Source organism: Myxocyprinus asiaticus, chromosome 5 (assembly GCF_019703515.2).
Source record: "Myxocyprinus asiaticus isolate MX2 ecotype Aquarium Trade chromosome 5, UBuf_Myxa_2, whole genome shotgun sequence".
In the NCBI taxonomy this organism is placed as follows: Eukaryota; Metazoa; Chordata; class Actinopteri; order Cypriniformes; family Catostomidae; genus Myxocyprinus; species Myxocyprinus asiaticus.
Genome location: NC_059348.1, coordinates 15,905,073 through 15,922,833, shown reverse-complemented (window position 1 = coordinate 15,922,833; position 17,761 = coordinate 15,905,073). Strand labels below are relative to the sequence as shown.

The 17,761-nt window shown below is 34.4% G+C and overlaps 1 protein-coding gene across 3 annotated transcripts in view; it reads left to right on the top strand.

Moving 5' to 3' along the window:
- The window catches only part of LOC127441003 (low-density lipoprotein receptor-related protein 8-like), a 180,676-nt gene that overhangs the window by 137,352 nt on the left and 25,563 nt on the right, over positions 1 to 17,761 (top strand). Inside the window, exons 14-18 of one of the 3 annotated variants that reach the window (XM_051698113.1) lie at positions 141 to 282; positions 636 to 788; positions 3,097 to 3,354; positions 3,603 to 3,671; positions 6,071 to 7,745. In XM_051698113.1, the coding sequence (XP_051554073.1) occupies positions 141 to 282; positions 636 to 788; positions 3,097 to 3,354; positions 3,603 to 3,671; positions 6,071 to 6,381 (933 nt within the window). In that variant the 3' untranslated portion in view covers positions 6,382 to 7,745. Of the gene's footprint in view, positions 1 to 140; positions 283 to 635; positions 789 to 3,096; positions 3,355 to 3,602; positions 3,672 to 6,052; positions 7,746 to 17,761 lie in introns of those variants that run through there. The other 2 variants (XM_051698112.1, XM_051698114.1) reach the window with 2 other exon arrangements.

The window sequence follows — 17,761 nt, the reverse complement described above, 5'->3', positions numbered from 1 at the left end:
CCCTTTTTCTTTCTCTATGGGAGTAAAAGTGTTTTTGAACGAGCCAACTTGTACGATTTTTTACAATTTTGCCATCTCGTACTAATTATTACGACTTGTCTAACCGGTTGTAAAAATCATTGTTCTTGTGTCTCTCTCAGGATCGAGTGTACTGGACAGACCGTGAAAAAGAGGCCGTATACAGCGCAAACAGACTCACGGGTCAAGATGTGACTAGCCTTGCAGAACACCTCAACGACCCTCATGACATTGTCGTTTTCCACGAGCTGAGCCAACCTGAGGGTCTGTGACAGTTCAGTTCAGCTATTTTTATGTATTTGTTTTCCTTTTTTGATATTTATGACAAATGGTCAACTGCAAACTGTTTATAATCCACTTTATATCAGTTTTCTCCACTTTATAATCCATCACCCATCATTTTTGTATTAATCGGAATTTAAGTCATTTTGACGTAACAATCTGGCGCTGAAGACAATGACATCCACAGTTTACCATTAAATATCAATCATAGTGTAAGTCTCCACAGACTGAATATGAAGTGGGCTTCACCCATGTGATTTACAGAATGTTGTTTGTACCAATGGGTGATTAATCATTGTGCTTGTGTGTGTATGCATGTGTGTTTGTGTGTGTAGCTCCTGACAGCTGTAACCTGGGCGGCGTGACTAACGGTGGCTGTGACTTTCTGTGTCTGCGAGCCCCTCAGATCAGCGAGCACTCGCCCAAGTACACCTGTGCTTGTCCTGATGGAGAGGAGCTGAGCCCTGATACACGCCAATGTGAACCCGGTGAGCTCATCACACTGTCCCTCAGGCCAGATACATAGTCTATGCAAGTACATAAAAATGTGGTCCCATTGTAGATGCTTAAAATAAATACAGTACTTGCATCGCTCTGGCGGTAACACCTCCGTACTCAAGGAGGTGATAGAGTTAGTTTCAAATGTCTGTGCCATTATACCAGATGTGTTATTATTCAGGTAGATAGCTATAAACATGTTTATATGATCTAACTCACTCAACTAGATTATCTTTAGACTGTTGCCTCACCATCATGACAGTAACTGACCTGAAAGAGAAAGCTGTAGAAGACAGTTGATATTGGTCTGCTAGAGGTCTGCACAGGCCTTAAGTTGAAGCCCGAACCCAACCCAACTGGTAATGTCAAATTTTAAGCCCAAACCTGAAATTGATTACTTTCTTTATAATTTCTACTCCAAGCAAGTCATTTTTTTGCAATATACTGTATTTTATTTAAGCATCCTAGGCAATAGTCATAAAAGTATAGTAACAGTAGACATACACACAACACTGGCTTACCATTTATCAAGTGTTGAAAGTGTCTCGAGATGCATTTCTAAGTTCTTTTGACACAGTATCTGAAAATGCGGCGGTTCAGCGTGAGACGCTGAAAAAAAAAAACAGCGAGACGCGGTGCAAAGGTCAAAGATGTTAGTCCAGGGTTTTTATGCTGAAAAACATTGAAAAACAGTGCTGTCGCTCGCAAAAACACATTCAGTGTGAACAACCCCTAACACATCTGTTTGGGATAGTGTTACACGTCTATTTGGGTTTTTCATTAATTACAAACCCAACACGAAACCAAGGTAATGCTTAAAAAACTGGCCCGAACCCCGTTTTTTTGAAGGTCCCGTTGGGCTCGGGTCGGGTAGCAGATCTCTAGTCTGCTTACCGCTATTCGAACCACTGCCCCTAGTGGCCAAATCTGGAAATATTGTTGAATGCATGGGCACCTGTGGACTCCAGTTTCCAGGTGAAATGTCCACAGAGTGGCACAAATAGCGAGTTGTATTTTTAGTTTTAAATGATGTAATACAGTCAACAGGGATGCATATTTTATTTACCATTTTATTAACCCCAGCCATATACCTAATCATCAGTGGTGTAACATTTTTTATTTTAGAGCAACCTACAAATAATCCTCATCATTTATTATGTGAACGCAATTACTTCCTGGTTACCATGGGACCAGAACCTGTTTCAGTAGCACCACAGGAAAAGGTAAACATGATTGAACTGATGCAGAGATGTCTGTTGGGCAGTGGTGCTTTTCAATAACTCGGCTAATTGGGGTCAATTTCAGGGTACCGGAACATTCAGTAGCAACAAGTCGAGTGCAAATGTCTGCTATAGCAGCCCTTATGGCAGTACTGAGAATGCCACATGCACTTGTGTTGCATTAAAAATTGCATTCCTATTAGGGACGCAAATTTTGGCAAATTCTTTTAACTGTGTAACCACCAATGTGCTCTAGTTCTCATGGTGGCGTAGTGATGCGCCTCAATCCAGGTGGCGGAGGATGAATCTCAGTTGCCTCCATGTCTGAGACCATCAATCCACGCATCTTATCACGTGGCTTGTTGAGCACGTTACCGCGGAGACATAGCGCACGTGGAGGCCCACGCTATTCTCTGCGGCATCCATGCACAACTCACCACGCACCCCATCGAGAGCAAGAACCACATTATAGCGACCACAAGGAGGTTAACCCAATGTGACTCTACCCACCCTAGCAACTGGGCCAATTGGTTGTTTAGGAAGCCTGACTGGAGTCACTCAGCATGCCCTGGATTCGAACTTTTGACTCCAGATGTGGTAGTCAGCATCTTAACTTGCCACTTGCCAATTTTAACCGGTCAATATGGTATGCAACCTGATGACAGCAAGCACGGGAACCAGCTCCAAAGGCACTGAAGTCCCGCCGCAGCATCGCACTCATGTCTCCCATGCAATGTAAGAGAAATGCGGGTTGCGGGGCTTTATATATGTTAAACCCATCAAATTACCTCTCTGTTGTTTCTTTAATTAACCTCTCGGTTCATTTTTAACATATATTATGAACAAATAGTTAATGCAGTTAATCAGTTAACCGTCTCCATTCCTATTTCCAACACATTTCAAAACACAACAATTCATGAAACTGAGATTGTGTTGCTAAAAGCGCCTGCATTCACATACTTGTGCAGAGTATGTTTTGAGCCTCAGGATGTAGAGGAACTGAGCAAAGCTTGGTTATATTGATTGCATACATTTCTATACAATTACACTAACCTCTTTCATGCCATTTTACCTCCAGTCCAAAATGAGACTGCTGCAATGCCCACTATGCCCAGCAACATCACTATGGAAACAGTGATGGGGGCTGGCCGGGTACCAGAGTTCCCTGCGGCTGTAACCTCTCAGTCTGACAGTGTGGCTGAGACCAGCACCTCATTGCTCCTCACTTCCAGTGCAGAGGAACAGGCTGCAGACTCCTTGAATGTTACAGCAGAGCATATTCCAACCCAGACATCCAGTACCACACCAGGAGACATGAGCAACTTGTCCCATCAGTGTAAGTGAATGTGGTGTGAATCAGAGTACAGTGGCCCCAGAAAGTATTACACTTAAGCCACTCATAAACATATATGAATGTCATTGCATTAGAAGATAAAATAGTAATACTTACCTGTTTGTGTATGTATTGGCTGCAACAGCTTGTATACAGTAACTCTATTGGGTGATCTACTGTAACTGTAAGGACAAATGTCTATATCCAAGTACTGAATATCACTGATCCTCCTCTGTCTCATTCTCCTCCAGCTGGCAATGAGTTGTTTCTCCTTGGCCGTAATCTGACAGTGGCAGTGCTTGGCGTTGTGATTCCCATAGGTATGTACATCTCAAACCTCTCTTGCTCCAAAGGACCGCTAGGGTCATGCTCTGTTCTATTTTGGGCACAGTTTGACACCAGTGTTACTCACCAATGCTTTAACTCCAAGGTGATTGCACCTGGGGTGGCAGACTCAGCTGTATGGAAATGAAGTTTGTAAATGTGTGTGTGTGTGTGTGTGTGTGTGTGTGTGTGTGTGTGTGTGTGTCTGTGTGTGTGGTGTCTGGCTGAATTTAGATTCATTCCACTTTATTGTCTTTGTGAGCCATTCTCTTGGGAATATTACAACAACAATGACTATAATCAAGCTTACTGCATTGCAGAGGGAGCAGATCCTATAATTATTTTATTTTATTTTTTATTTTGTTTAGGATTTCAGCAGCATAAAAAAATTATATTTGTTAAGACCACATTATCCACTCTGCTTATCAAATAATTAGATTTCTGTGAGCTGTTTGGGTGAATCTCACAGAACCAATATTACACTCCAAAATCAAAAGAAAGAAATGAGAAAATACATTTTGCATACATGAAATGCAGCCTATTTTAGTACCATTAAGATTGTTTGCATTGTGAGATTATTTTATGACATTTAAGCAAATTTTTCACCCAAATTATCATTATCGTAATGTGAGTGAAACATCTGCAGCAGTAAGTCAGAGCACACTTATTGTCAAGATATATTGTCTGAAAACAAGTGTAAATATCTTATGCAGTATATATCTTATATACTTCTCAAGTAAATGTATCTTGTTTTAAGGATATTTAGATATTTTACTGGAAAACAAGTAGGGCTGTCAATCAATAAATATTTGTAATTATATAAATGACATATGTCGATTAATCAAATTAACCAAAATTTTATAAATAGTTATGTTTAAATCATTATAAATATATACTATAAAAAAATAATAATTCAGATAATTAAAATGAATAACATTATTGTGGCAGACGAGTAAATCATTGATAAGACAATTGGAAAAAGTGGCTTGATTTCCATTTCAGTGAACAATTCAATCACTGCCCTACACTCCACAGCAATTCATTTTGCAATTAAATTTGGCAATCTGTCCGAGATAGATTTATTATTAGGGCTTTTCAAAGGACGCATCAATGTACTCATGCATCTCACTTTGGTTGTGTCTCATCATAAACACAGCATTTTTAGGTCGCTGTGTCAAATTAAACTTAGTTTGAAACTTTAAAAAACAAATCTCGAGCTGCATTCGGAGTTGTGCTCGGTCCAACTTAGATTGAACACAAGTACGCATCCTCATCTTGTGCCGTCTTCTGTCAGTAAGTGTGGTTTGTTGTCTGCAACAGCTGGAGTTTGACTTACTGCCCTCTGCTGAAAACAGGTGGTACTTCAAACTTGAATTTCTCCGATGGTAGGAATATTCCTTATTATGGTCCGGGGAATCATTAATTGTGTTAATTTTTTTAACATATAATTTTTATAAAATTAATCACACTTAATAAACATGTGAAATTGATTGCCCTAAAAACAAGTAAAAGGACTAATTAAAAATTCATAAATAACTTATTTATTCCACTGTATAATCATTAGAAGAAAAAAAATATATAATAATATATTATATATTATTGTAAAGTATTTATAGATCATGGTATTATTTGTTGCATTGCCTTTAATTTACAACAAATTTATGGTCCTAAAATAGGCTTTGTTTTCTTTTTCATTTTCTTTTCTTTTTTTTTTCTTTTTCTTTTTTTTTTTTATTGGGTGAAATGTGACCTGAACTTGTTTTTGTGAGATTCACTTATATAAGAATTTTGTGTTTTAAAGATACTCTCATTTAGTTTTTCTGATGAACATGAAAGATTTCCCTGCTTTAACCCAGTCTTGCCCTTCCTCCTTCTAGTTATTCTCCTTATCAACCTTTTTTCTGCTTTAAGTTTAATTCTGCTGTTCTCATTCTTTTTTGTTATAGTTTCAATCCAGTCAATTAAAAGGATCCTTTACCCAAAAATGACAATTCTGTCATAATTTTCTCATCCTCATGTTGTTTCAAACCTGTATGATGTTCCTTCTTGACAGCCCCTGAACACTTTATGCTTTCATTGTATGGAAAAGTGCAATGTATAATTTTTTCAAAATGTAATTTTTCTTTCACGGAAGAAAGAAAATCAAATAAATAGATTTGAAACAACATGAGAGTTGAAATGATGACAAAATTTTCATTTTTGGGTGAACTCATCCTTTAATTCTACACCTGCCATTTCTCTCTCTCTCTCTCTCTCTCTCTCTCTCTCTCTGTTGGTCTTTTGTTTTTTGTCTGTCTGGCTGTCTTGTCAGTCATTCCACCACCAGTCAACCATGTGTTAACATGTTCCATCATGGCTGTATGTTAAACACATGCAGTTCCTATTGTTGCCACAGTGGTCTTCGGGGTGCTCTGTGCCGGAGGATACCTTGTGTACCGCAACTGGAGGCGGAACAGCACCAAGAGCATGAACTTCGACAATCCCGTCTACCGCAAGACCACGGGAGAGACAGAGGAGGACGAGATTCATATCGGGCGGACTGGCGGACTCGCTGGACACCACCACCCTTACCCTGGACCCGTGGTGGGCATGACGCCAGTCGTTACAGGGACGTGCCCGCCTTTCATTGCTCTGCCTCTAGGGACGGGCTTACCAGACCCAGCCACACACTGGTACACAGAGCAGCCCACCATTTCCAGTACTTAGTGAAGGGAAGGAACTCTAGAAATATTGTAAGTGCCTGGAGCAGGACTGAGATATGGCTGCAAAGCTATGCAGGTACTGAGCAAGAGACATTTTTGTGAGCTGAAACATTCTTAAAGAGGCCAGTTTTTATAGTACATCTCAACCCACTGGAGTGCAAACACTGGATACGCACTGTAAACAAGCTGGAAATTTGTGAAGGAAAGTTGTCTGTATTTCAGACCCATGTTCATTTGGCATATTTTAAGCATCATCTTAACCTGATCTCATAGAATCCCATTACTAAACCTACCTTTTTTGCCAAATTTGTACATGCCTCATTGTACGTTCACTGAAGTTTTCTGGTGAAATGAACACTAGAGGCGCAACAACAGCAATGACTTTTATTTCCTTTCTCACGAATCACGAGCAAAACGGCGGACTAACAGTAAAAAAAAAAGTATTTTTCGCCCTGTTCCTCACACAATGTTATCTTATGAAGTATAAGTTCTTTTACTATAGTGCATGATGTGTAAGGCAATACATTTTAACATTTGCATTATATAATCAACTACATTTACAAGCTTGTTCAAGTGAGATAAAATTGTGCAGTAGCTCAACTGATAGAGCGTTGCACTTGCGATGCAAAGGAATGAGGTAAGAGTCCTAAAGAGCACATGAGTTGACATATAAGTTGAAAGTGTTAGAAGTATGAGAAAATGACAAGATTGCTTCAGCAATTAAATTTGCTATCCCACATTTGCTTTTCTGACACTGTCAGTTAGGTTTAGGTTTAAGGTTTGGAGTAGGGAGGTATTTTTGGTTGATTTAAAACTCAATAGAGCATTAACCTTAAACACTTCATCTGTTTGTGAGAAAATTTCACTCGCTTTAAGCGCCACACAGTGGATATTTCACCTCGGAACTGCTGCAACACGTGTAATGAACCATGTAGTTTCGTTTGTTGCCACAGTCAAGTCATATTCATGAGATTAGGCTGTCATCTTCTTAGGACCACCAATGAACATCTTTTCATAACATTATTTGTATTTCAGTATTAGCCCCAGACAACTTAAAATATTGCACTATAACTTGTATTAAATTTATTTCTTAAAAAATGGAACTTATCTAGAAATTGTTCTTTATAAAGTTGCATGGCTTTGTAATGATGAAGGCACCTAGTGTGTTTTAAAAATTCATTTAAAGTATTTTATTTTTTAAGTAAAAGAGTAGAATGTCAAAGAAAATCAAAGAAATTAGATGCAATTGCAAAAGTAGCACTTCCAAATGTAGACATCCGATGGCTTACAGGCAACTGATGACAAAGCAAAAATAATATTACTCAAAATATTTATAAATGTTCATATTCCGATCTTAGTTTCAGCAATACTGTCTTCATTTTCTGGATTTGTTTACTCCATAGAGACATACAGGATTCTTTATTCATCTCTTGCATGCAAATGAAAAGCCATTGTCATGGATTTACACAATTAACTGGTGAGGCTGCAGATTCATCCCTGTGGGACTCCATAGCACTGCAGCTTTAGCTTGGCAAAGCTAAAATTGGCTCAGTATCCTGGTTAGTGGAGCAGCTCTGGTGTAATCACATTGAGTAGGAATTGATGTTACGGGGGTCAGCTCGGGTGTGTTACAGAACGAGATCTCTTGTGGTTCACAACAAGCCATGTTTTACTAGGTGTAAATGGTTCTCAATAATTTCTCAAAAGTGATCATTTATAAAATGTCACAGTTTCACACATCTGGCTTTTTTTTTTTCGTATTTGGGTTGTTGCATGCCGAACAGGCTTGCATTGCTGCCTCCTTACATTCACTTTAATTTTGTTCATTTCTGTATGGAGAATACGAGCTGATCGCTGCCTCAAGGGTCTAGCATAGCTACAGGCATTGAGCTAAAGGTTACAAAAGCACTGTGTTAATGTCTAAACACTTCAGAATCATTTTAACATTGGAAAAAAGTGGCTTTGACTGGCATCTGCTCAGCAGATTTAAGGCTCATGTATTACTGTAATAGTCGTATTGACCTTTAAAGACACTTTGAAAGGCAATTCATTCCAAATGCTGGATATTTATTTGTGCGGTTCTTTTTTAACACAGGGGTACCTCTACATTTTACTTTTATGTGGTTAGGGAATGTTTATTTTTGTCTCAGGGAGATGGTACAGAGAGTTTGTGGATTATGGGAAATAATTTTAATTATCAATGAAAACTGGCACAGGAATTCCATAATGTGGACAATACCATTGAGAAAAATGTTGAAGGCGTAAAATGCATCTAACTGTATGTGATGACATTGTGTAGAGTGGGTTTTGTAAGAGACAAGTTTCTTAGAAGGCAGCCCTGTCCAAAATGTTTGAAATAGAGGTTAGAAATACTAAAAAGAGGGAATGAATCAGATCTTTGGACAGCAACACTGTTGGGGTTTATCCCACAAAAACATGTCAAAGTTTTTTATTTCAACCCAAAATAAAAATAAAAGAGAACTACATATTTTGCATTAAGACAATGAACTCATAACAGTTTTCATAGCAATTAAGCACATACCCTGTAATACAATGATTTTATTTAAATCAGCATAAATGAAAGGCACTACAGCAAATACTACCATGTATAAATAGTTTGCAGTGTTAATATATCATAATTTTTTCCCCATTACAATAATGAGAATGAGATGGGTTTTCCATTACAGTAATGCGAATGAGATGTTTTTTCCATTATGTTCATGAGAATGAGGCATTTTTTTACATTAAGATAAAAAGAATGAGATGTTTTTTTTTTCTATTATGGTCATGAGAATGAGCCTTTTTACCATTACAAAAATTTGAATGAGAGGATTATTTTATTATGGTAATGCGGATGAGATGTTTTTTTTTTTTTCCATTACGGTAATGAGAATAAGACTTTTTTTTACCATTACAGTAATGAGAATGAGATTTTTTTTCTATTATGGTATGGAGAATGAGACATATTTTTTCAATTAGAGTAATGAGGATGAGATCTATTTTTTTCATTATGGTACTAAGAATGAGATGTTTTTTCCATTATGGTAATGAGGATGAGTTGTTTTTTTTTTTTTTTACCATTACAGTCATGAGAATGGCCTTTTTTTTTTTTTCAATTAGAATAATGAGGATGAGACAGGTTTTTTCCATTGTGGTAATGAGAATGAGATTTTTTTCCATTATTGTTATGAGAATGAGACTTTTTTTTACCATTACAGTAATGAGAATGACATTTTTTATGTTATGGTAATGAGAAAGAGATGTTTTTTCAATTAGGGTAATGAGGATGAGACATTTTGTCCATTGCGGTAATGAGAATTAGATGGTTGTTTTTCCATTACAGTAATGAGAATGAGATGTTTTTGTTTTTTTTTTTCAATTAGAGTAATAAGGATGAGACTATTTTCCATTGCGGTAATGAAATTGAGATTTTTTTTTACCATTACAGTAATGAGAATGAGATTTTTTCTGTTATGGTAATGAGAATGAGATGTTTTTTTTTTTCAATTAGGGTAATGAGGATGAGACATTTTTTTCCATCACAGTAATGAGAATGAGATTAGGTTTTTTTTCCCATTATGGTAATCAGAATGAGACTTTTTTACTATTACAGTAATGAGAATGAGATGTTTTTTTTCTATTATGGTAATGAGGATGACATGTTTTTGTTTTTTTCATTACGGTAATGGGAATGAGATTTTTTTTTCATTATGGTAATGAGGATGAGACTTTTTTTTCCATCACAGTAATGAGGATGAGGTGGTTTTTTTCCATTACGGAAATGAGAATGAGACTTTTTTACCATTACAGTAATGAGAATTAGACATTTTTTCAATTAGAGTAATGAGGATGAGACCGTTTCTTTTTTAAATTATTTTTTTATTTTATTATTATTATTTTTTTTATTGCAGTAATGAGAATGAGATGTTTTTTTTCCCATTACGGTAATAAGAATGATAATTTTACCATTACAGTAATGAGAATGAGATGTTTTTTTCTTCCATTACAGTAATAAGAATGATACTTTTTTTTATCATAACAGTAATGAGAATCAGATATTTTTTCTGTTATGGTAATGAGAATGAGACATTTTTTCCAATTAGGGTAATGAGGATGAGACATTTTTTTCCATCGCAGTAATGAGAATGAGATTAGGTTTTTTTTCCCCATTATGGTAATCAGAATGAGATGTTTTTTCTATTATAGTAATGAGGATGACATGTTTTTTTTTTCCATTGCGGTAATGAGAATGAGATTTTTTTTCATTATGGTAATGAGAATGAGACTTTTTTACCATTACAGTAATGAAAATTAGATTTTTTTCTGTTATAGTAATGATAATGAGATGTTTTTTTCAGTAAGGGTAATGAGGATGAGACATTTTTGTCCATCGTGGTAATGAGAATTAGATGGTTGTTTTTCCATTACAGTAATGAGAATGAGACATTTTTTCAATTAGGGTAATGAGGATGAGACTTTTTTTTCCATCACAGTAATGAGAATGAGATGATTGGGGGGGGGGGGTTCCCATTAGGGTCATCAGAATGAGACTTTTTTACAATTACAGTATTGAGAATGAGAGGTTTTTTCCATTATGGTAATGAGGATGTTTTTTTTTTTTGTTTTTTTTGTCCATTACAGAAATGAGAATGAGACGTTTTTACCATTACAGTAATGAGAATGAGACATTTTTTCTTCCATTACAGTAATGAGAATGAGACTTTTTTTTACCATAACAGTAATGAGAATGAGATTTTTTTTTCTGTTATGGTTATGAGGATGAGACTTTTTTTTCCATCACAGTAATGAGAATGAGATGGGGGTTTTTTCCCATTATGTTCATCAGAATTCGATTTTTCTACTATTACAGTAATGAGAATGAGATGGGGTTTTCCCATTATGTTACTGAGAATGAGACTTTTTTACCATTGCAGTAATGAGAATGAGACATTTTTTCAATTAGAGTAATGAGGATTAGACAATTTTTTTCCATTGCTGGAATGAGAATGAGATTTTTTTCTGTTATGATAATGAGAATGAGACTTTTTTTCCATTATGGTAATGAGAATGAGATGTTTTTTACCATTACAGTGTTGATAATTAGATTTTGTTATATTATGGTAACGAGAATGATAATTTTTTTCAATTAGGGTAATGAGGATGAGACGTTTTTTCCATTACAGTAATGAGAATGAGATGTTTTTTTTTCCAATACTGTAATGAGAATGAGACTTTTTACCGTTACAGTAATGAGAATGAGATGTTTTTTCAATTAGAGTAATGAGGATGAGATTTCTTTTTTCCATTGTGTTAATGAGAATGAGACGTTTTTTCAATTAGAGTAATGAGGATGAGACTTTTTTCCATTGCGGTAATGAGAATGAGATGTTGTTTTTCCATTGCGGTAATGAGAATGAGACTTTTTTTTTTCATTATGGTAATGAGAATGAGATGTTGTTTTTCCATTACAGTAATGAGAATTATAATTTTTTACCATTACAGTAATGAGAAAGAGATGTTTTTTCTATTATAGTAATGAGGATGACATGTTTTTTTTTCCATTGCGGTAATGAGAAAGAGATTTTTTTTCATTATGGTAATGAGGATGAGACATTTTTGTCCATCGTGGTAATGAGAATTAGATGGTTGTTTTTCCATTACAGTAATGAGAATGAGAAGTTTTTTCAATTAGAGTAATGAGGATGAGATTGTTTTTTTTTTGTTTTTTTTTTTTTGTTTTTTTTTGCGGCAATGAGAATGAGATGTTGTTTTTCCATTACAGTAATGAGAATTATAATTTTTTACCATTGCAATAATGAGAATGAGATTTCTTTTCTGTTATGGTAATGAGACATTTTTTCAATTAGGGTAATGAGGATGAGACTTTTTTTTCCATCACAGTATTATGGTCATCAGAATGAGACTTTTTTACAATTACAGTATTGAGAATGAGATGTTTTTTTCTATTATGGTAATGAGGATAAGATGTTTTTTTTTCCATTATGGAAATGAGAATGAGACATTTTTACCATTACAGTAATGAGAATTAGAAATGTTTTCAATTAGAGTAATGAGGATGAGACCATTTTTCCCCCATTGCAGTAATGAGAATGAGACATTTTTTCTTCCATTATAGTAATGAGAATGATATTTTTTCTCTGTTATGGTTATGAGGATGAAGACTTTTTTTCCATCACAGTAATGAGAATGAGATGGGTTTTTTTTCCCATTATGTTCATAAGAATTAGATTTTTCTACTACTACAGTAATGAGAATGATATGGGGTTTTCCCATTATGTTATTGAGAATGAGACTTTTTTACCACTGCAGTAATGAGAATGAGACATTTTTTTCAATTAGAGTAATGAGGATTAGACAATTTTTTCCATTGCTGGAATGAGAATGAGATTTTTTTCTGTTATGATAATGAGAATGAGACTTTTTTCCATTATGGTAATGAAAATTAGATGTTTTTTACCATTACAGTGTTGATAATTAGATTTTGTTATATTATGGTAACGAGAATGATAATTTTTTTCAATTAGGGTAATGAGGATGAGACGTTTTTTCCATCATGGTAATGAGAATGAGACATATTTTCCATTACAGTAATGAGAATGAGATGTTTTTTTCCAATACTGTAATGAGAATGAGACTTTTTACCGTTACAGTAATGAGAATGACTTGTTTTTTTCAATTAGAGTAATGAGAATGAGACATTTTTTCGTCCATTACTGTAATGAGAATGAGACGTTTCTTCAATTAGTGTAATGAGGATGAGACTTTTTTCCATTGCGGTAATGAGAATGAGATGTTGTTTTTCCATTGTGGTAATGAGAATGAGACTTTTTTACCATTACAGTAATGAGAATGAGATTTTTTCTGTTTAGATAATGAGAATGAGACATTTTTTCAATTAGGGTAATGAGGATGAGACATTTTTTTCCATCGCAGTAATGAGAATGAGATTAGGTTTTTCCCCCATTATGGTAATCAGAATGAGACTTTTTTACTATTACAGTAATGAGAATGAGATGTTTTTTTCTATTATGGTAATGAGGATGACGTTTTTTTCCCATTGCAGTAATGAAAATGAGACTTTTTTACCATTACAGTTATGAGATTAGATTTTTTTCTGTTATAGTAATGATAATGAGATGTTTTTTCAATAAGGGTAATGAGGATGAGACATTTTTGTCCATTGCGGTAATAAGAATTAGATGGTTGTTTTTCCATTACAGTAATGAGAATGAGAAGTTTTTTCAATTAGAGTAATGAGGATGAAATGTTTTTTTTGTTCTTTTTTTTTCATTGCGGTAATGAGAATGAGATGTTGTTTTGAATGAGAAAATTTAGCAATGAGAATTATAATTTTTACCACTGCAGTAATGAGAATGAGATGGGGGGTTTTTCCCATTATGGTCATCAGAATGAGACTTTTTTACTATTACAGTAATGAGAATAAGATGTTTTTTTTAAATTATTATTATGGTAATGAGGATGACATGTTTTTTTCCATTGCAGTAATGAGAATGAGATGGTTTTTTCCATTACGGAAATGAGAATGAGACTTTTTTCAATTAGAGTAATGAGGATGTGACCGTTTGTTTTCCATTGCAGTAATGAGAATGAGATGTTTATTCCCCCATTATGGTAATGAGAATGAGACATTTTTACCATTACAGTAATGAGAATGAGAAATTTTTTCTTCCATTACTGTAATGAGAATGAGACTTTGTACTGTTACTGTATTGAGGATGAGATGTTTTTTCAATTAGAGTAATAAGGATGAGATGTTGTTTTTCCATTGCGGTAATGAGAATGAGATGGTTTTTTCCATTATGGAAATGAGAATGAGACTTTTTTCAATTAGAGTAATGAGGATGTGACCGTTTGTTTTCCATTGCAGTAATGAGAATGAGATGTTTTTTTCCCCATTACGGTAATGAGATTGAGACTTTTTTACCATTACAGTAATGAGAATGAGACATTTTTTCTTCCATTACTGTAATGAGAATGAGACTTTGTACTGTTACAGTATTGAGGATGAGATGTTTTTTTCCATTGCGGAAATGAGAATGAGACTTTTTTTACCATTACAGTAATGAGAATGAGATTGTTTCTGTTATGGTAATGAGAATGAGAAGTTTTTTTCAATTAGGGTAATGAGGATGAGATTTTGTTTCTGTTATGATAATGATAATGAGGCTTTTTTTCCATTATGGTAATGAGAATGAGACGTTTTTTTACCATTACAGTATATATAATGAGATTTTTTTATATTATGGTAATGAGAATTAGACATTTTTTCAATTAGGGTAATGAGGATGAGACATCTTTTCCATCACAGTAATGAGAATGAGACATATTTACATTACAGTAATGAGAATGGGATGTTTTTTTCCATTACTGTAATGAGAATGAAACTTTTTACCATTAAAATAATGAGAATGAGACATTTTTTCAATTAGAGTAATGAGGATGAGATGACTTTTTTCCATTGCAGTAATGAGAATGAGTTGTTTTTCCATTACGGTAATGAGAATGAGAGTTTTTTCTGTTATGGTAATGAGAATGAGACATTATTACCATTACAGTAATGAGAATGAGATTTTTTTTTTCTGTTATGATAATAACAATGAGACATTTTTTGCATTATGGTAATGAGAATGAGACGTTTTTTTACCATTACAGTATTGATAATGAGATTTTTTTTATAATATGGTAACGAGAATGAGAAATTTTTTCAATTAGGGTAATGAGGATGAGATGTTTTTTCCATTGCGGTAATTTGAATGAGATGTTGTTTTTCCATTACAGTAATGAGAATGAGATTTTTTTTTTCTGTTATAGTAATGAGAATGAGTCATTTTTTTAAATTAGGGTAATGAGGATGAGATGTTTTTTTCCATCACAGTAATGAGAATGAGATTGTTTTTTTTTTTTTTTTCATTATGGTCATCAGAATAAGACTTTTTTACTATTACAGTAATGAGAATGAGATGTTTTTTCCATTATGGTAATGAGGATGACACATTGTTTTTCCATTGCGGTATTGATAATGAGATTTTTTTTCCATTACGGTAATGAGAATGAGATTTTTTTTACCATTACAGTAATGAGAATGAGACGTTTTTTCAATTAGAGTAATGAGGATGAGACCATTTTTTTTTTCCATTGTGCGAATGAGAATTAGATGGTTTTTTTTCCATTACGGTAATGAGAATGAGAATTTTTTTACCATTGCAGTAATGAGAATGAGACGTTTTTTTCTTCTATCACAGTTATGAGATTGAGGTGTTTTTTTCAGTTAGAGTAATGAGGATAAGACTTTTTTTTTCCATTGCAGCGATGAGAATGAGACGTTTTTTTCAATTAGGATAATGAGGATGAGATCTTTTTTTTCCCATCACAGTAATGAGAATGAGATGGGGGGTTTTTCCCATTATGGTCATCATAATGAGACTTTTTTACTATTACAGTAATGAGAATTGGATATTTTTTTCCATTACGGCCCTGAGAATGAGATGTTTTTTTCCAATATGGTAATGAGGATTACAAGTTTTTTTTTCCATTGCGGGATTTTTTTATTTTTTCATTTCAGTAATGAGAATGAGACTTTGTTTTACCATTACAATAATGAGAATGAGATGTTTTTTCAATTAGAGTAATGAGGATGAGACATTTTTTTTCCCATTGCAGTAATGAGAATGAGATGGGGTTTTTTCCCATTACAGTAATGAGAATGAGACTTTTTTTTTACCATTACAGTATTGATAATGAGATTTTTTTCTATTATTGTTATGAGAATGAGATGTTTTTTTCCCATTACTACAATAAGAAACAGACGTTTGTTGCAATGCGGTAATAATAATGAGATGGGTTTTTTTATTTTTTTATTATGGTAATGAGAATAATACATATTTTATATTACGGTAATGAGAATAATAAATATTTTACATTATGGTAATGAGAATGAGATGTGGGGGGGGGGGGGGGGGTTTCCATTATGAAGAGAAGGTAATGAGAATTGGAGGTTTGCTTAATTGTCATGAAAATAATGTCACAATGCAAAAAAAATAATAATAATAATGACCCTAACAGTGGCAAAATATTAATTCTTTAAAATTCTATATTAAAAAAAATATTTTGTGGCCAAATGTGACCCAGACAGTTTCTTGACAGGTTTTCACTTGAAGGTGAGATTCACTTGCTTTTTTCCGTACTTTATGAGGGCATCTTGAGTGTTGTATCCTTTGAATAAATTGGCAGAAGTATTGTCGATTTTCTCTCATTGGGCTAGTTTTTGTAAGGAAGACCAGCTGTTAATTCACAGATTCTACGATCAGATGTTACCTCATAAATACTAAAGAGCATCGCTCTAGGATTTAAAAATGAAGATTCCCTCATAAGAGAGGAGCACTATACCGAGAGAGAGTGTATGTGAGTCTATGTGTGTTCAGAAAACATGTATGTGTGGAGTGAGGTAAACCTCTGATGTGTGTGTTGTGTTTCAGAATTGGGAAGTGTAAATATGTTTTCATACGGATACTTTTGATACACCTTTGTAAAAGTGTACATAAGATTTTCGATAACAGTATTGCCTATTAATTAATTTATTTGAAATATATGATCATTGTTTTCTGATTGTAAAATATTATATTCTGCCAAAGCGTTTCTGTGTTGTTTTAAATTTAGAATTTTTGCTATTGGTATTTTCAACTTGTGATGAGGAGCCGGGCCCTCCTCCTCATCACACAACTTTTTCTGGCTTTGTTACAAAACATTTAAGTTGTTTTATTTTTTATGACATTATTGCACTATATTTTGCTGAACTTTTTTTATTTTTTGTGCCTTGTTTTTTTATTTTTACCAACACTTTGTTTGAAATCTATCTGATCTGTTGCTGCATAAACTCTGTTGTGTCATAATGGTCTCACTGTATTTCAAATGTTGCAATTTATATGTCTCTCTATTGACTGATATAAAAATTAATTAGAAAATCTGGTGTCTTTTGGACTTTTAACATTTTAAAAATGTTTTAGTGGTAAACAATCATATTGCAAATGATCACATGGGAAATCGGCGTGTTAATGCCGAATGTTCCCTGTCTGTGACTCACGACCTCCCGAGTATCAGGACTCGCACCGTGTAAACCTGGCTTAAAATCTGTTTATATTTTTCTCATTTCTGAACTGCCCTCTAGCGGCATGTGGAAAAACGTCTTGGTTACTGATGTAACTTCTGTTCCCTGATGGAGGGAACGAGGCGTTGTATCGATGTAGTGACACTAGGGGTTCAATCTTGAGAGCCCCAATCACCTTTGCTTAAAATAGAAAAGGCCAATGAAAATTGGCGAGTGGAATTTGCATGCCACTTCCATG